The sequence below is a fragment of the Mastigoproctus giganteus genome, chromosome 13, assembly GCF_048544385.1.
Source record: "Mastigoproctus giganteus isolate SK-2022 chromosome 13, ASM4854438v1, whole genome shotgun sequence".
In the NCBI taxonomy this organism is placed as follows: domain Eukaryota; kingdom Metazoa; phylum Arthropoda; class Arachnida; order Uropygi; family Thelyphonidae; genus Mastigoproctus; species Mastigoproctus giganteus.
In genome coordinates this window covers 11,948,756-11,965,257 of record NC_143587.1, presented here as the reverse complement: position 1 = coordinate 11,965,257, position 16,502 = coordinate 11,948,756, and the positions used below count along the sequence as shown (strand labels likewise).

The 16,502-nt window shown below is 36.6% G+C and overlaps 1 protein-coding gene across 1 annotated transcript in view; it reads right to left on the bottom strand.

Moving 5' to 3' along the window:
- Positions 1-10,840, bottom strand: part of LOC150075766 (acyl-CoA dehydrogenase family member 11-like) — a 127,990-nt gene extending 117,150 nt beyond the window's left edge. The window contains exon 1 of the mRNA XM_090387877.1: positions 10,565-10,840. Within this exon, the coding sequence (XP_090244003.1) occupies positions 10,565-10,840 (276 nt within the window). The remainder of the gene's footprint in view (positions 1-10,564) is intronic.
- Positions 10,841-16,502: the final 5,662 nt, after the last annotated feature.

Sequence of the window (16,502 nt, the reverse complement as noted above, 5' to 3'; positions counted from 1 at the left end):
CAATATCTGGGAAATTAAAATCTCCCATTATAAGACTCTCTGATTTACTGGCCCACTCTATTTCCCTGTACAGTTTCTTATTATACTCATCAGAGTCATTAGGCCTATAGCACACTCCTACTCTCAATTTTGATCTCTCAATGCTTATGTCACACCAAACTGACTCGACTCTGGACTGTCCAGCGATGTCCACTGGCTTCACTTCCTTGGATTTTATGTATTTCTTAACTAATAGCATAACCCCTCTTCCCCTCCTGTCCTGTCTATCCTTTCTATACACATTGTATTCCCCAAATACCAGTTCCGCATTCCTTATATCTGTGTGACACCACGTCTCTGATATCCCAACAATATCTGCCTTTGATGTTTTGAGCAATACCTCAAATTCATCAAATTTATTTACTAAACTCCTAGCATTGGTGTACACGCAAGTATACATGCACCTCTTTCTATTCTTAGCTACCCTAACACAACCCATGTGTTTACTTGTACCGCAATGACTCCCAGCAGTCTCTGAAATATCCTGCATCTTGTTTTTCAGGCTTCTGCTCATTCCAATAGAAGCAGTGCAAAAATCTCTTTCACCTCTGCCAGTGGCTACTGTTAATCTATTCGTCTTTGTCTTCCCCCAAGCTAGCAGTTTTCCGACCCACCTAACACTGACTCGATAGCATCAGCAAATATTCTTGCCCCCTTTCTATTTAAGTGTATCCCATCCCTGTAGAAGCAATCTCTCCTGTTAACAAGTACAGTCCAGGTTGAAAAAAATTCTACCCCTTGAGCCTTGCACAATCTTTCCAGGGCCGAATTGATCGACAAGGCTCTCATCATATACTCCTCCTATCGTGTCTGGGCAGACATGATGATATATAGGAATTTTTCTAGCAGGGATAAGGAGGTGATTATTCCCTTGTATAAGGCAATGGTCAGGCCACACCTAGAGTGCTGTGTACAGGTCTTGAGGCGTCATTTCAAGAAGGATGTAGGGATGCTGGAATGAGTACAGAGAAGGGCAACAAGATTAGTGAATGGAACAAAGGGGTGCTCTTATGAAGAAAGGCTTTAGTTTTGCAAATTACAGTGTCTGGAGACTAGGCACCAGCGAGCTGATCTGATTGAGGTGTATAAAGGTTTGAGCATGCTCAATGCTGATGGGATTCTTCCTCTTGCTCAGAAAAATCACCTGAGAGAGCATAAATTCAAATTGAGGAAGGACAGATGTAGGAAAGACATGAGGAAATTTGCCTTTAGCCAGCGGGTGGTTGGTTGGTGGAACAGACTTCCATCCCTTGTCGTGGAAGTTGATAGCCTAAATAAGTTTAAGGCTCAGCTGGACAGGTATTTCGAACGAACCGAGGGGTGAAGTGGAAGTGGTTATTTTTTATTTATTTATTTATTATTTATTTTTTGGCTGATGCTGCATAAGCTTGCTTTCTTGCATCAAATGCCTCTACTAATGCTAATATCTCCAGTTCTAACTTTTTGATTAGTATGACATCACAATTTTGATGTCACATCCGCAAAGGGTGTTTCACATAAAACCACCTACGGCCGTGCTCGGCAGACGCGAAACTTTTTTATTCTTTTTTTTTTTTTTTTTAACAACTTGGGAAATATAATGGATACATTTTTTTTTCATGGTCAAATTTTAATATTGAGAATAAAAAATAACAAAAATATTTCCCATATTACAAATAACGAATTATCACAAAACATTCTAGAATATAAAAACATATATCACATAAAAAACAAACTGTTCTAGAAAACGTACACAAAAATCACAGACTACATGAAAAAACATATTCAAGAAAATTTTATTCTAAAAATTGCCATATGCAATTTACTGCTTTATTAATATTTGTTTTCGATCTTCGTCTTTGCTCAATTGCTGAGCTATTATCACTGAGGAATGATTTGACATAACGATCCGGATCAAATTGATGCAATGGTTTTCCATTTAGATGTATGATCATCATTAACCCCAGGGGCTCACATCTGGTGAGTATGAGCTTGGCATCATCATTCTTCTCTTCTTCCTTCTACTTTTGACTCTCTGTCTCTCAGGGTAACTCGGGATTTTTTTATTTATTATTTATTTTTTTTCCTGGTGCAGCATAAGCCTCGGGCTTCTTTGCACCATATGGCTATTAATAATAATCTGCACCATGTTTAATTGTCAACATTATTCAGTCCAGTGTTGCCATTTTAGCGGTTTTCTCGCTAGATTTAGCGGAATTGCTTCAGGTTTAGCGGATTAAAATATGAAATAGCGGATAGCGGATTTTTTAGCGGGAAGATTATAAATGTTTAGCATTTTATATATTTTGGCAATGTAACATTTAAATTAAGAAATATTTATTTAACAAATATTAAATTCATTGTTCAATTAATTATTTAATTAACAATATAAATATTTCATAATTGAAATGTTTTATTGATATACATCGTAAAAATAGTAGGAATATCATATTTCATAGTTTGTTTGTTTTTTTTTTTTATAAAGCGAAGAATCGGTTTTATATTATTCTGGAATTTCCCTGAGGAGAACCCCAACAATTTTACCTAGTTACGCTCACGGTCAAACGACCTGACCGTTGGGTCATAGCTTTAAATTGTTGAATCAAATCTAAAAATGTGGGGAAAATTCTAATGACGCCTTTTTTGAAACCGCGAAGAAATGGTATTGGATAATTTTTATTCGTCGTATTTGATTGGCTTCCAAGAAATGCGATCCGAATTACCGACATAACATTAAAAGTCATTTAAAAACTTTCAAACATATTAAGTCAGTAGAACCATTTTCACCTAATAGATCAAGCAACCAATCTAAATGAATTTTTCCCACCAAGAATTTACAAACAGTGCAAGCTGAAGGAAAGTTAAGTTTGTTTGTTTGTGCTCACTCGTCAATACTGGCACTAGACCACTTGGTGAATTATGTAAGAATGCATTCCAAGATCAAACAGCCAAAACTTTAAAAATTCATTGAACAAAATGCAACGGCGTTATAAATATATCCTACACCCCCACTTTCAGAAAGATTTATTGAAGGCAGTGCTCAATGGCTTTTCAAATTATAGTTTGTTACTAGGTGAATCAAACGATATTAGTGTAACAAAACTATTAGGTATTGCAATTGTGTATTATGATGAGAAATTCGATTAAAGAGTTTCTACATTCTTAGCTCTTGTAGAATTAGATCAATGTAACGCTGAAAATATTTCAAATTCAATTAAAATAACGCTGGAAAATTTTAAACTTCCTTTAAATAATCTTGTGGGCATTGGGACAGATAATGCTAGCGTTATGATTGGAGTTAATCACAGCGTTTATACACATTTGAAGTCCGATGTACCGAAATTGATATTAATTAAATGCGTATGTCATTCTTTGCTATTAGCAGTATCTCATGCAACCTGCGAAACATTCCCTAGAAGTCTAGAATTCATGATCGCTGAAACTTATAATTGGTTTAGTAAATCCACTAGCCGACAAAATCAATTCAAATATTTATACAGTGCCATAAACGATGGTGCAGATCCGAAAAAGATAGTTCATGTCAAACAAGGTGGTTATCCATTGAAGTTGCTATAACAAGAATTTTAGAACAGTATATTGAATTAAAAGCCCATTTTGAAATAACTCGTTTGACTGACAAATGTTATACTGCACAACTTCTTTATTCAATGTTCAAAGATGAAAGTAATTTAGCGTATGTTTTATTTTTAAAACCTATCTTATCTGAAGTACAAAGAGTAAACAAATCTTTTGAATCAAATCGAAAAAATTGAGCAACAGTATATAAACATTACTCTTGTTAAATGGGAAAACATCAACAATACAATGAAGTTTTGGTCAGAAGTTAAGAAATATCGAGATGCAAGCGGTGAAAATCCATTTAAAATTTCTTTCGATGGTATCATTATTTTCTTTATTTAATTTAAAATCACCCTTTTGCATTAATAACTTATCCTTTAAGGATAAAACAATGCATTTAATAACTTGTCACAAGGTAAATTTACTATTCTTACTTTTGATTCCTTCAAATTCTTTCCACTTCAACATGCTGTCAATTTTAGCTTCATACTTTCCTTCAGAATTTTTCAAATTAGCGATAGCATTCATAGTGTTGAAAAGCGCTTACCATTGCTCTGCAACTAATCCCCATCTCTCTCATATTATTTTTATACCGAAATTCATCTTGTTAGTAATCCTATTATATATGCTTTATCTTTTTTATTTTAATTACTTAATTGATATTATTAATTAGGAAATTATTATAAGAGTAACTAATATTGTAAATCATGAGAATATAACTTTTAATATGTTGTCATCAGATAAAGCCTGATGAAGCTTTCTTAAGCTAGTTATTGCTCAATTTAATTCTTTCATTTTGCTTATGAAATGGAACTATAATCAATGTTCATCCTTTTTGTTCCACGCATTGTCTTTTGGACAACTGCCCTTGAAAGAATGATTAAGTAACATTGAAAACTCACAAACAAGCATGTGTTGCGACAATATCCAATAATAACATATAATTATGAGCGATTATTGTATTGTGTCATGATTTCTTAGCCGTATGGCGCACTATGATCTCCGTTGTCAATGCGCCAATAAACAACAAAACAACCATCTTAGCCGTAGGTTATTTTTAATTCATAAACAGACCTAATAATCGTGAGTTTGCTTGCAAAAGCCTTTTATTTTATTAGTAATTATGAAGTTCGTTTAGACTTTTCTAAAAGACTTAATTGTTCTCGTTTATTCTAACATTATGAAAACTCTTAAAACAATGGAAGGTTATTAGATAATTTGTTTAATAATTATTTTTCATCTACATGAACCGGATGCCAAACTATCATAAAAACGTAAAAAACTTAAACAGTTTCTATACACTCAAAGTAGTCATGCCCACTACCCGTACGTTACGAACAGATGTTCTGTCAAGGAGCAGAGAGAGAAATAGTTCTTTTACACAAGATTATACTAGAAATGACTGGGAAGGAGAAATGCCTTGAGAACCGTTGAAGCGTTAGATGAGTCAACTCTAGACAGATCTTATCTTGTCTAGACAGGGTGGTCATCGTGTCTAGACAGGGTGGTCATAGTGTCTAGAGAGGGTGGTCACAGAGGCGGATTTAACGGCGGGCGCACCGGGCGCGCGCCCTGGGCCCCGACTTCTGAAGGGCCCACGCAATACCCCAACAAATTAGTTGAACATATTAGTTCAAAACTTTGTGATTATTATTATTATGCTATTATTAATTATATTATACATATATTATATTCAAATTTTATTGGAAATAAAGCATTAATAGTACATAATATTTTTTATTTATTTAAAAAAATGGTTAACATGTATTTTTATTTTCTCTGTCTCTCTTTTTTTGAAGGGGCCCAATATTTTCTTCTGTGCCCGGGGCCTCAAAAGCCTTTTCCAATGAATGGGAAAATTCCGATTTTATTTTGATTGCCACAAGAAAAAGCATAAATATGAGTGAGCTCCTTTGTTGAGCGTTCTCCTAAAATTTTATAATGTTAATACATTAGTAGAGGCATTTGATGCAAGAAAGCAAGCTTATGCAGCATCAGCCAAAAAATAAATAAATAAAATAAATAAAAAATAACCACTTCACTCCTCTTTTCGTTCTAAATACCTGTCCAGCTGAGCCTTAAACTTATTTAGGTTATCAACTTCCACGACAAGGGATGGAAGTCTGTTCCACCAACCAACCACCCGCTGGCTAAAGGCAAATTTCCGCACGTCTATCCTACATCTCTCTTTCCTCAATTTGAATTTATGCCCTCTCAGGTGATTATTCTGAGCAAGAGAAAGAATCCCATCAGCATCGAGCATGCTCCAACCATTCAAGGCTTTATACACCTCTATCAGATCACCTCACTGGTGCCTAGTCTCCAGACACTGTAATTTGCAAAACTTAAGCCTTTCTTCGTAAGAGCACCCCTTTGTTCCATTCACTAATCTTGTTGCCCTTCTCTGTACTCGTTCCAGCAGCTCTACTTCCTTCTTGAAATCAGGCCTCCAGACCTGTATATAGTACCCTAGGTGTGGCCTGACCATTGCCTTATACAAGGGAATAATCACCTCCTTATCCCTGCTAGAAAAATTCCTATATATCATTGGCAATACACCATGAGCTAATCTTGCAGCCTCTGCACTGCTCAGAGAACTTCATATCTGCCTGCACAACCACCCCCAGGTCCCTTTCATTCTCTACCACTGTCAGTGTAGTACCACAGAGTTGATACGTTGCTCTGGGGTTGCTGTTTCCCATATGTAGTACTTTACATTTGTCAATGTTAAACTTTATTTGCCACTTCTCAGCCCATCTGCTCAACCTTTCCAGATCCTGTTCCAGCAGCATAATGTCAGTAGTGTCCTTGACAACCCTGCCAACCTTCGTATCGTCTGCAAACTTGGACATTAAGCTTGATATACCATCATCGATATCATTTATAAATACAGAAAACAATAATGGACCCAATACTGAAACCTGAGGGACTCCGCTAATAACATTAGTCCACAATGAGCAGTGTCCATTGATTACCACTCTCTGTCTTCTCCCCCTCAACCACCCCTTTATCCAAACAGCAATTTGCCTCCAATGCCACACTGCTCCAATTTGTGCAGCAGTCTTCCATGTGCAACAGTATCAAAAGCCTTTCTAAGATCCAAGTATATAATATCAAAGTTATTCCCTGCATCCAGTTCTTTTGTGACTGCATCATAGTATCCAATCAAATTGGTCAGGCAAGACTTCCCCTTAAAAAAACCATGCTGTGTCCGAGCTATAACTGAAGTCTTGTCTAGATGATCCTGCAGTGCTTCTTTAAAAAAGGCAACATTAACTGAAGCCTAAATATATTGTATTCTATTTATATTTTTGCCCGAGTGAACTGTATTGCACCATCCAGTTTCGAAAAAAAAATTGGTGAAATATAAATTACTATTCATCGATGGCAAAACTGACATCCTTGAAAATACTGATGACATAATGCTCTGCTCATCAATTTTTACAAGGATTTCAGAGGTTTTTTTAAAGGATTAACTTGTTAATCCTTTAAAAAATCTTTTTAAGAGATTTAAAAAAAATTTTTTTAATCTCTAAAATTGTTGATTTTAGAGATTTTTTAAAGGATTAACTTGTTATTGAATTGTTGATTTTAGAGATTTTTTTTTAAAATTTACATTGATTTCAATTTTTAAATTAAAATCAACAATTTCAGAGATTTAAAAAAAATAAATTATATGAACTGGTTATGTCCCAGTCAGTTTGGATAATCATTACTCTGGTGCTGTAAGATTCAAAATCTTACAGAATAAAAATAATAATAAGTTGATTTTATTAATTAAGAAATATTAGTTCTTGTTGCTAGTGGATACAAAAGTAATATCATCTGATTTCAATAAATAGGATTTTTCAGCATGGAATATAAATTTAATGGGTAGTAAGTAATAAAAGCAGAGCCATTAGCCATCTACTTCTGTTATAAGCAGGGAAACTATTGTAAAGCAGCATGGGTCCAAATAACAACAGGCAAATTAAGGTTTATGCAGGGTCGAAATAGTAGGGACAGTTTACTTCAAACAGTCGCCAATCTGCTGTGGTCACTAATGTCATTTTTTGTGGTTTTGGAACGCTACGGGGACAAAGCCATTATATGAGAGGAGAAGAGTTGTTTTCTGGATGTTCGGCAAACATCAAAGGGCACACCGGATGGCAGCAGATCCAGCAGGTTGTAAAAAGGGGAGTATTGATCACGTGCTACTGGGCCGGCGGAATAAGAGTTTTCCAACAAATGGAATGAAAAAAAATCCGAAAGTAGATATAGGATTGGAAGGAGTCACTAAGAATAGGCGTGGCGAAATCGGGAGTAAGATGAAGGAAAAAGGCAGTGAAAGGATTGGAAAGGGACACAAAGTTGAGATTTTGGCGGTGTGAGTGAAAATGGTTTAGAGACACAAAGTTGAGATTTTTGTGGGGTGAGTTAAAATGGTTTAGGAGGACACAAAGTTGATATTTTGGCGGCGTGAGTTAAATGGTTTAGGCGGGCACAAAGTTGAGATTTTGGCGGTGTGAGTGAAAATGGTTTAAGAGACAGAGTTGAGGTTTTAGTCGGTGTTTCTGAAGATGAGTTAGTCAAAGACACAAAGTTGAGAAGGGGAGTTTTTCCTTGAGTGAAGGAGTGGGTAGAGAGGGAGAGGGATGATTTCAAGAAAGTAAGTCGGGCAGTCCAGATGTATAAAGAAGTGTACAAAAGTATAGGACAGTGTAGTACTGTAGCGTAGCGTAGTGTACTGGGAATCGTGTAGTAAGAAAAAATGAAGGAGTAAGGAAGTGTCAATAGCAATGTCTGTGACAAGTAAGTGGACGAGGAGAAAGGGGAACATAGTCAAGGTTAGCTCTTTGGAAAGTCTAGGAGTTGGGAAGAAATAGTGAAAGAGTGAAAGACAAAACGAGTCTCTCACAAGAAAAGGGTAAATCAAATCTGCCGTTAAAGATCAAGATTCCTGAAATCTTGGAAGGCAAAGTGCTGAACCGGATGGAATCGGAATACCAACTGACATGAGAGTAGCCATTCTGGAACAGAAGAAGTACATCAAGCAGGCTGAATAAATGAAGCCGAAATCTACCTGGCAGCCCTACTACCCATGCCAAATTCTGCAAAGATAGTAAGACGCCGCCCCAGACAGTGAATATAAGCAGTACCTAACCGGAAAGACGAAAGGTAACGCCCCGCAGAGTTCTACAAGTAAGTGGCTAGATCGTAGTAGTACCTTCACACACATAAAGAACTGTAGGGTGTAGGAACCCCGAAATTTAATTAGCAAGACTTTTAAAAAAATACTGTGAGATAAAAATTGTATTGCAATACATTTTGTATTGCAAAACTTTCCTAGTACCCTTTGTATATATGATATTTTGGAAGGGTATAGTAAAGGATCGATATTTGTTATTTTGGTTTTAATATACTAGGATTAAACATATGTAGAAAGGAATAGAATGGAATTGATATTTTTTGTTAATGGTATTTAATTGACGCGGTATTAAATATATGTAGGAAGGAATAGGGTGGAATTGATGTTTCTTATTGATGTATTTAGATGATGCAGTATTAAACGTATGTAGAAAGGGATAGAATGGAATTGATATTTCTTACTAATGGTATTTAAATGATGCAGGATTAAAATATACCTAGAAAGGAAGGGATTGATATCAGTTAGTAATGATTTTAACTGATGTGTGATTATGATATATATATACATGTAGGTGAGACTAAATCATGTTGTCTTATGTTGGTTTTAATACACTCATGTAAATATGTATAATAAACTGAATTTTATAAACAACATTGTGTGTTTTTTTGTTGTTCTGAGCACAAGCCTATCCGAAGGGAATTAAATACATCTAAGAGCTTTCCCCCCTTGAACCTAGAATTTTCTGTGAAGTTAATAGTCAGATGCGCTAGTGGGGAGTTATTTTAAAGGGGAACTAATCAAAGGGGATAGATAAAATATAATTAAATAAATAATATTCTTAAAACCCCACCCCCACAGTGCTCTTTGGTGCTCAGTGCAATTCTAATTATTCAACATTTCAAATTATTCAATAACAAGTTAACAGAACAAAAAAATAATAATTTTAAAAAAGTATATACATTTGTGTAATATACCTAACTTACTGTTTCACAGTACATGCTTAAATTAAGTTTTATTATTATTTTATAAGTTTATTTGCTAATTTTATTTATATTGTTTCTATTATAGTTGCTTTCTCTAGAGTTCTAATAAATTTTTCAAGTATTGTTGCTGTGTAGGTAGAACTCAATAAAAAATGATAATACAGTTTCAGTGGATAGATGATTATATCAGATTATGAATTCTGTATGATGTGAAGAATTTTCTTTTATTAATGTACCCTTCACTTGTGAAAAATGTTTTCTCTAAATTAAAAAAAAAAAAAAATGATAAAAGCTTTCACCCAAAATGTAGATTATTTTGAATACAGTTTCAATTTAATTTCATTATATTCTCCCTCTGTCCCCACCCGAATACACCCTTGTTATAGATTAATATTTCTTATTACAGTATACTCCTTTTTTTTTTTTTTTGGTAGTTGTTGGTACATCAGCTACTGTGGCCACAGTGCACCTCCCAAGGTTTTTAGTAGTACTCTGATCCAAGCCCGAGGCGGGATTCGAACCCGCGACCTTTGGGTTACCAGGTAGGCACTTTACCCACCCGACTAGACTCCCTTCTAATGGACACACTTGTTTTGTGCCTTGTAAGAACCCAATATTTTTATGAAACCCATCTGATGGGGTTCAGAAATTAAGACTTTTTAATATCCTATACAACCCGGGTATACATGTGATTTTTGAGGTCCTCTTTTGTTATAACCATTTAGCTGTTACGACTCGTCCTCTCTATGTCGTAGCCCAGATGATTTATATCTGCTGAATCCCCATTTAAGCACGGCCATACTTCTAATCTCCCCCCCCACCACGTTTATTTTATTATCTAATGATCGAAGCTTACCTCTTCCGGAAGAACTTTTTTCAGGTAATTCTGTAAAGGAATATCCGCAGTATATTGATTTTCCAACACTGGTGCGTCTTGAATGAAATAGCCATGTTTTGCATGAGCAAACTCAACCCATTTTGGTTTCGGTTGTTTCCCTTTAATAGTTACTACATCGTCTTTCGGAACTGCAAAACTACTACTACTACAACATGCAAATTGCGATCTTGGACACCGTATTAGTAGGCAAGTATATCTTAAGAAATCCTTCAAACTTCGTGATACTAATGCCATTATGTTCAGTCAACAGAATACAAGTGCCCAGCGCAGTCACAACATGAAAGTCATAAGGTAGCGGTTGTTTACATTAGATTAGTACAGTTTTAGCAACAGATGTTTGGTTATCGGCTGGCATCAGTGATAAACTGGTCAGTGTACGGCCCGCTAATAAATTTTTGGTCGGCTCAGAAGGGCCATGAATGAAGGCAGCCGGCTCCACCCAGTGGGCGGAGTCAACTTGCGTGTATAGACGATCACAACAAACACGGGTGCCGCGCACCTGTTACTTGTGGTGTTTTGATATCACGTGGTTGCGGTGTCATCATCGGTCTTAATTACATTCGTAATTTTAAAAAAATCATACTTATCCGAATTTAAAGGTGAAATTAAACTAATGGGTGAGTGGGCCGAACCCCCGCTCAAACGGGTATGGGGGCAGGGCAAAAAATAGTCAATTACATTAACTATATTAATCAGTCATTCATCAAAAACTTTGGTGTGTTAATATAGTCAATTACATTGACTATATTAATACACCAAAAAAAACCAAAAGTAATTTTTTTACGAATATTCTTAGGTTACTTTGATTGCAAATTTCGATGCAGCTGAAACTTGTAATTTATGCAGAGTTTAAATTGAATTAATATTAACACTGTTTTAATAAAGATACTAGCTGTACTAGTAGAAGTATTGTCTTTTGCCAATAATGGACCAATATTAAAGGAAAGTGGGGGAGTCGTTAGTTGCTTCAACGTTATCCAAGACTATATGGCGCTTCTGATTATAAAGTTTGCCCTCATTGCTGTAGAATTAGAAACTGAATTGGCTCTAAAAATGAAATCTTTCAGCACAAAATTAAAAGAAAATCATTAGGTTTCCAGAAACTTTCAGCTTAAAAAGAACACAAAATTTTTAGGATTGGTTTTGTGTGTGGGGGGGGGGGGAGAATTAAGAAGCCTTTACTTCTTATTTTGTTGTTGTTTGTTTTTATTTAATGATAATATTAAATATTCTTTATTTTGTTTTCTATTATTTATATAGACCTCTTTTTTCTTATATCCCCACTTACACATCTGACTTAGACTTCACAGGACAATTCCAGATTCAAGGGAACTTCTCAATTACGTATAATTCCCTTCGGAAAGGCTGCATGTTCAAGAATGACAAAAGCACACGTTAATTTATAGCATAACATAGTTTATTTACATATATATATATACAACATGATAAATTTGCCTATGTAGCATCAGATATATATATACAATTAAGTACATTGGTTTTGCATTAGAAGGGTTATTTCTTTCTACACAACATAATCAATATCCTTACAAAAACTGCTATAGTTTCTTCTTTCTACACACATGAACAATAAATACTTAAGAGGTTTAGTTAACACCCTTTATATACAACCTATGTAAATCAAATTCTTACCTTATAAATTGATTTAGGAATTTCCCTCTTAACTTCTGATTTAATTAATGCCCCTTTTTGTCTTGGGGAATATGATATCACAAATTTTCTCTAATCAGGATGAATCGTACATTTAACATCAATTTCTGGACTAATGCTTGTCCCAAAGGGTTAGCTACATTCAGAAGTTCTTTTTCTTTCTCTGTATTTCTCTACCCTTCCCTTCCAAAATATATCATACCTATATGTTAGACAATAACTAATAACAAATATCCAATTTCCTTCACTTACCTTTCTATACATGTCTAATTATACATTACTCAAACCCCAAAACTATCATCTGACTTATCTCTATATTTATGTATATTTATTTATACCTTTGTACATCTTTAACATCTTTCTAAATTTCTACTAATCTGATATTAGAGTTCCTACAATCCTTTATAGGTAAGTGAGAATACCTTATAACTAGTCACTTACTTAATTTTACGAATCGGATTTCTCCGTTTTTAGGCCTTCAGCTCCTTGTCTGGGAATGGCATCATCGTTTGCCAAGGGCATTTAACTCAGGACTTCTAGTTTCTCAATGGGCTGTAGTCTACGTCTGGATAGGGCATCACTGTGTCTCTTGGACATTTATGGGCTCATCTTCGATACTGCTACTTAGCCTATGGTTCAGCTATTCTGGCGGACTCGGGATTACAACTTTACCTTCTCAGCTCACTTATTGCGCATTTCCTTTATCACTGCCTTCAGATGATGGACTAGGGTTATTCCTCTTCTTACACTACTTATTTTCACGCTGGCCACTATAACTACTTTCCGATTACGGACTAGGTTTATTTCTCCATACACTTCACTCGTTTGCATACGGGCCACTACCCTTGCCTTCCTCCGATGACGGACTAGACTTATTTGCATAGGGGCCACTACCCTTGCCTTCCGATGACGGACTACTCGACTGTTCTCTTCTATCATGAAACTCCTCTAACTTTTCTTAACTTACTGGCTGTACTTAAACTTATCTAACCCTTCACTACTCCATCTTAACTTTGTCAGATCTCTCCCAACTGGCTGACAGGACAGGACAGGACTTATCTAACCCTACACAACTTATTACTGCATCTTAACTTTGTCAGATTTTTCTCAACTGCTGACCTCAGTCGTTATCTAACCCTACACACTTACTACTTCATCTTAACTTTGTCAGAACTTTCTCAACTGGCTGACTTTTCGTGTCTTGGCTACACACGCTCTCTTTTTGTTCTCCGAATCAATGTACCACCTCTTTGTGTTGGCCCACCTTCGCTCAGAAATTTAACCACTCGTTCTTCAATATTTAAATCTCATTTAAATCTCAAAGGGGTACTCTTACAAAGAAACTCTTAAGTTTTGCAAATTACAGTGTCTGGAGACTAGGCACCAGCGAGGTGATCTTATAGAGGTGTATAAAGCCTTGAATGGTTTGAGCATGCTCAATGCTGATGGGATTCTTCCTCTTGCTCAGAATAATCACCTGAGAGGGCATAAATTCAAATTGAGGAAAGACAGATGTAGGATAGACGTGCGGAAATTTGCCTTTAGCCAGCGGGTGGTTGGTTGGTGGAACAGACTTCCATCCCTTGTCGTGGAAGTTGATAGCCTAAATAAGTTTAAGGCTCAGCTGGACAGGTATTTCGAACGAACAGAGGGGTGAAGTGGAAGTGGTTTTTTTTTTTTTTTTTTGGCAGATGCTGCATAAGCTTGCTTTCTTGCATCAAATGCCTCTACTAATGTTAATGCTAATGCTAAATTTACATCCCGACTATTCGCTAGTGTGGGTTTCCCATGCTATGTCCATCCCTGCTAGATTCAACCTCCCATTTTAATATCACTATTCCTTTCCCAGGTCGACAGCTCCCTTTTGAAGAAGGCCGACATTACCTACAGAAGGTGTTACTAGATTCTCACCTACCATAAATTTCTTCGGGACGAGCTGTTGCAGACTACCAGACGCTAGCGCTATTGTTTTGGACACTGTATTAGTCGTATACTCACTTCCTGTTTGTCTCCGATCAAAGGGATGTTCCGACTAATTCGGCTCAACTTTCTATTGTTTTCGAGCGACCCTTATTGACTGCTACTTACTGATGGCTCTGCTACCCATTTTAGACGTTCAGATTTGTTTACGGTACTTAGCTGAGTGTTTATCCATCTGTTGGTAGAAATTTCGCGCAGTAATTCTCACGACTCTCCCTTCCCTTCGATTAGTCCCCTCCTTAATTTAATCTCCCCCATTTTTTTAACGATCCACTTTGTTCAATTTATTTGATTTGTTATATTTTATTTTTCAATATAACTATTCCTGACGTATCCTTTCTTATTAAATTTCTCAGTTTGGGAACGACGATCTGTTATCTTTATATACAATTTACTTGTAAGATTTTATATCTTTCAGTTTAACATGTCTCTAGATATAATTAAAGAAGACATCGTCATTGTTGTTCGTGGCACCATCAGAGCAGCCATTCAATTGAAAGCCAATAAATTCCTACATGAACTCTTCATCTGGTCCAAACTAAATAAACTCATTATTTCTTCCAGTAAAAGTGCACTTTAATACTGAAAGGAAACTAGATGTCCAACACCAACCCCCCTACTACTAAGCTTGAGAATAAATCTTTAATCAACTACCTAACTGCGAAGCACTTGAGAATTATCCTTGATGACAGTGTTTACTTCGACACCTTCGTGTGAAACTCAAGAAATTTACCATTCTTCTGGCTAGAGTCACTGGGAATTGGAGGGCAGAATCTTTCATTTGATGTATGATGTAATCTTCATTCCCATTGTTTCTTATGGTACAGCAGTGTGAATGCGTTGTACACATAAAACTCCCATAATCAAACAACTACTATGTATGCAACGATTAATGCTGCAACAAGTGTCCATGATTTGTCGCTCCACTTCTACTGCGAACCTTCAGGTTTTAATAGCAAGATATCACTTCTTCATGTTGCTTTTCATAGATTCCCATATTTCATTTGCGCCAAGCAATCAGTCTACCATTCGCAATACAGGCACAAATCAATTGCGACATAAAGCAAGAAAACAGAGGGTATGAGATATCCGCGTCAATAAATGACAAGTGGACAGCTTCTTACAGGGGTGAAGTGAGGAAAAATTTCATCCCGTTGGTAAACTTCCTAGGTAGGCAGAAACGCTAGTTTTCTCCGAACTTACGCACCAACTTCCTGTTAACAGGACACGGAGATTTCAATAGTAAACGCCAAGATCTGGGAATAGAGATTCCTTATGTATTCTCAGTGAGGAGGTACAGATCTCAGATTTAGTATACAATATATACTGAGCGATCACTGAATTATGACCACCCCTATGAAAACTGAATGCAACCCATTGACCACGTGAGGTACGAGAGTGCCGAGTTAGTCGACCTAGTAGCATAGATAACGTGTCAGTGGTTCAGAAGGTAGTAAAATTCTGAATGTGATGGGAAAAAGGAAGGATTTATCGGACTTTGATAAAGGATAGATTGTGGGTGATCGGCGAGCTGGTGCCACGATTTCCCAAAACGGTTGGGTGTTCGAGAGCTGCAGTACTTAAAGTGTACCAGGGCTGGCGTCAAAATGGTCAAACAACGACCCGACGGCAAAACTGCAAAGGTCAGCGAAAGGTTGATGTTAGAGGTGAGCACCAGATCCGACGACTCATAAAGGTGAAGAGCCACAGCACTGTTCAAGAGTTGACTATCCAACACAACATGGGCCAACCCGGAACAATATCTGGCATGACCATGCGTTGCACGCTCGCACATATGGGCAGCTATACCAGCAGTCGACCTCTACAGCATCCTCTCCTAACCAATGTTCATCGGCGTAAAAGACCTGCCTGGTGCAAAGAGCATGCAAGTTGGACGTTAGAAGACTGGAAGGAGGTGTGCTGGTAGGACGAGTCACGTTATTTACTCCACACCGTGGATGGGGATGGTCGTTTACGGATTTGACGTCAACAACATGAGGTTCTTGATCTATCATGCATGGTATCAAAAGTGCAGGCCAGTGGAGATGATTGTATGGTGTGGGGCATGTTTCACTGGCAGGAACTTGAACCCCTGGTGCATGTGGAACAACGTATCAGTAGTCTCCACTAAACTATTATATTTAGGCCACCCGAATAATAAAATACATCTGCCTTGCTGTGTGTGTCTAATATCTGTTAATTGTGTGTGTTCTGTGGTCGATTTGCCTGTTTGCTGGACGAAAAACCC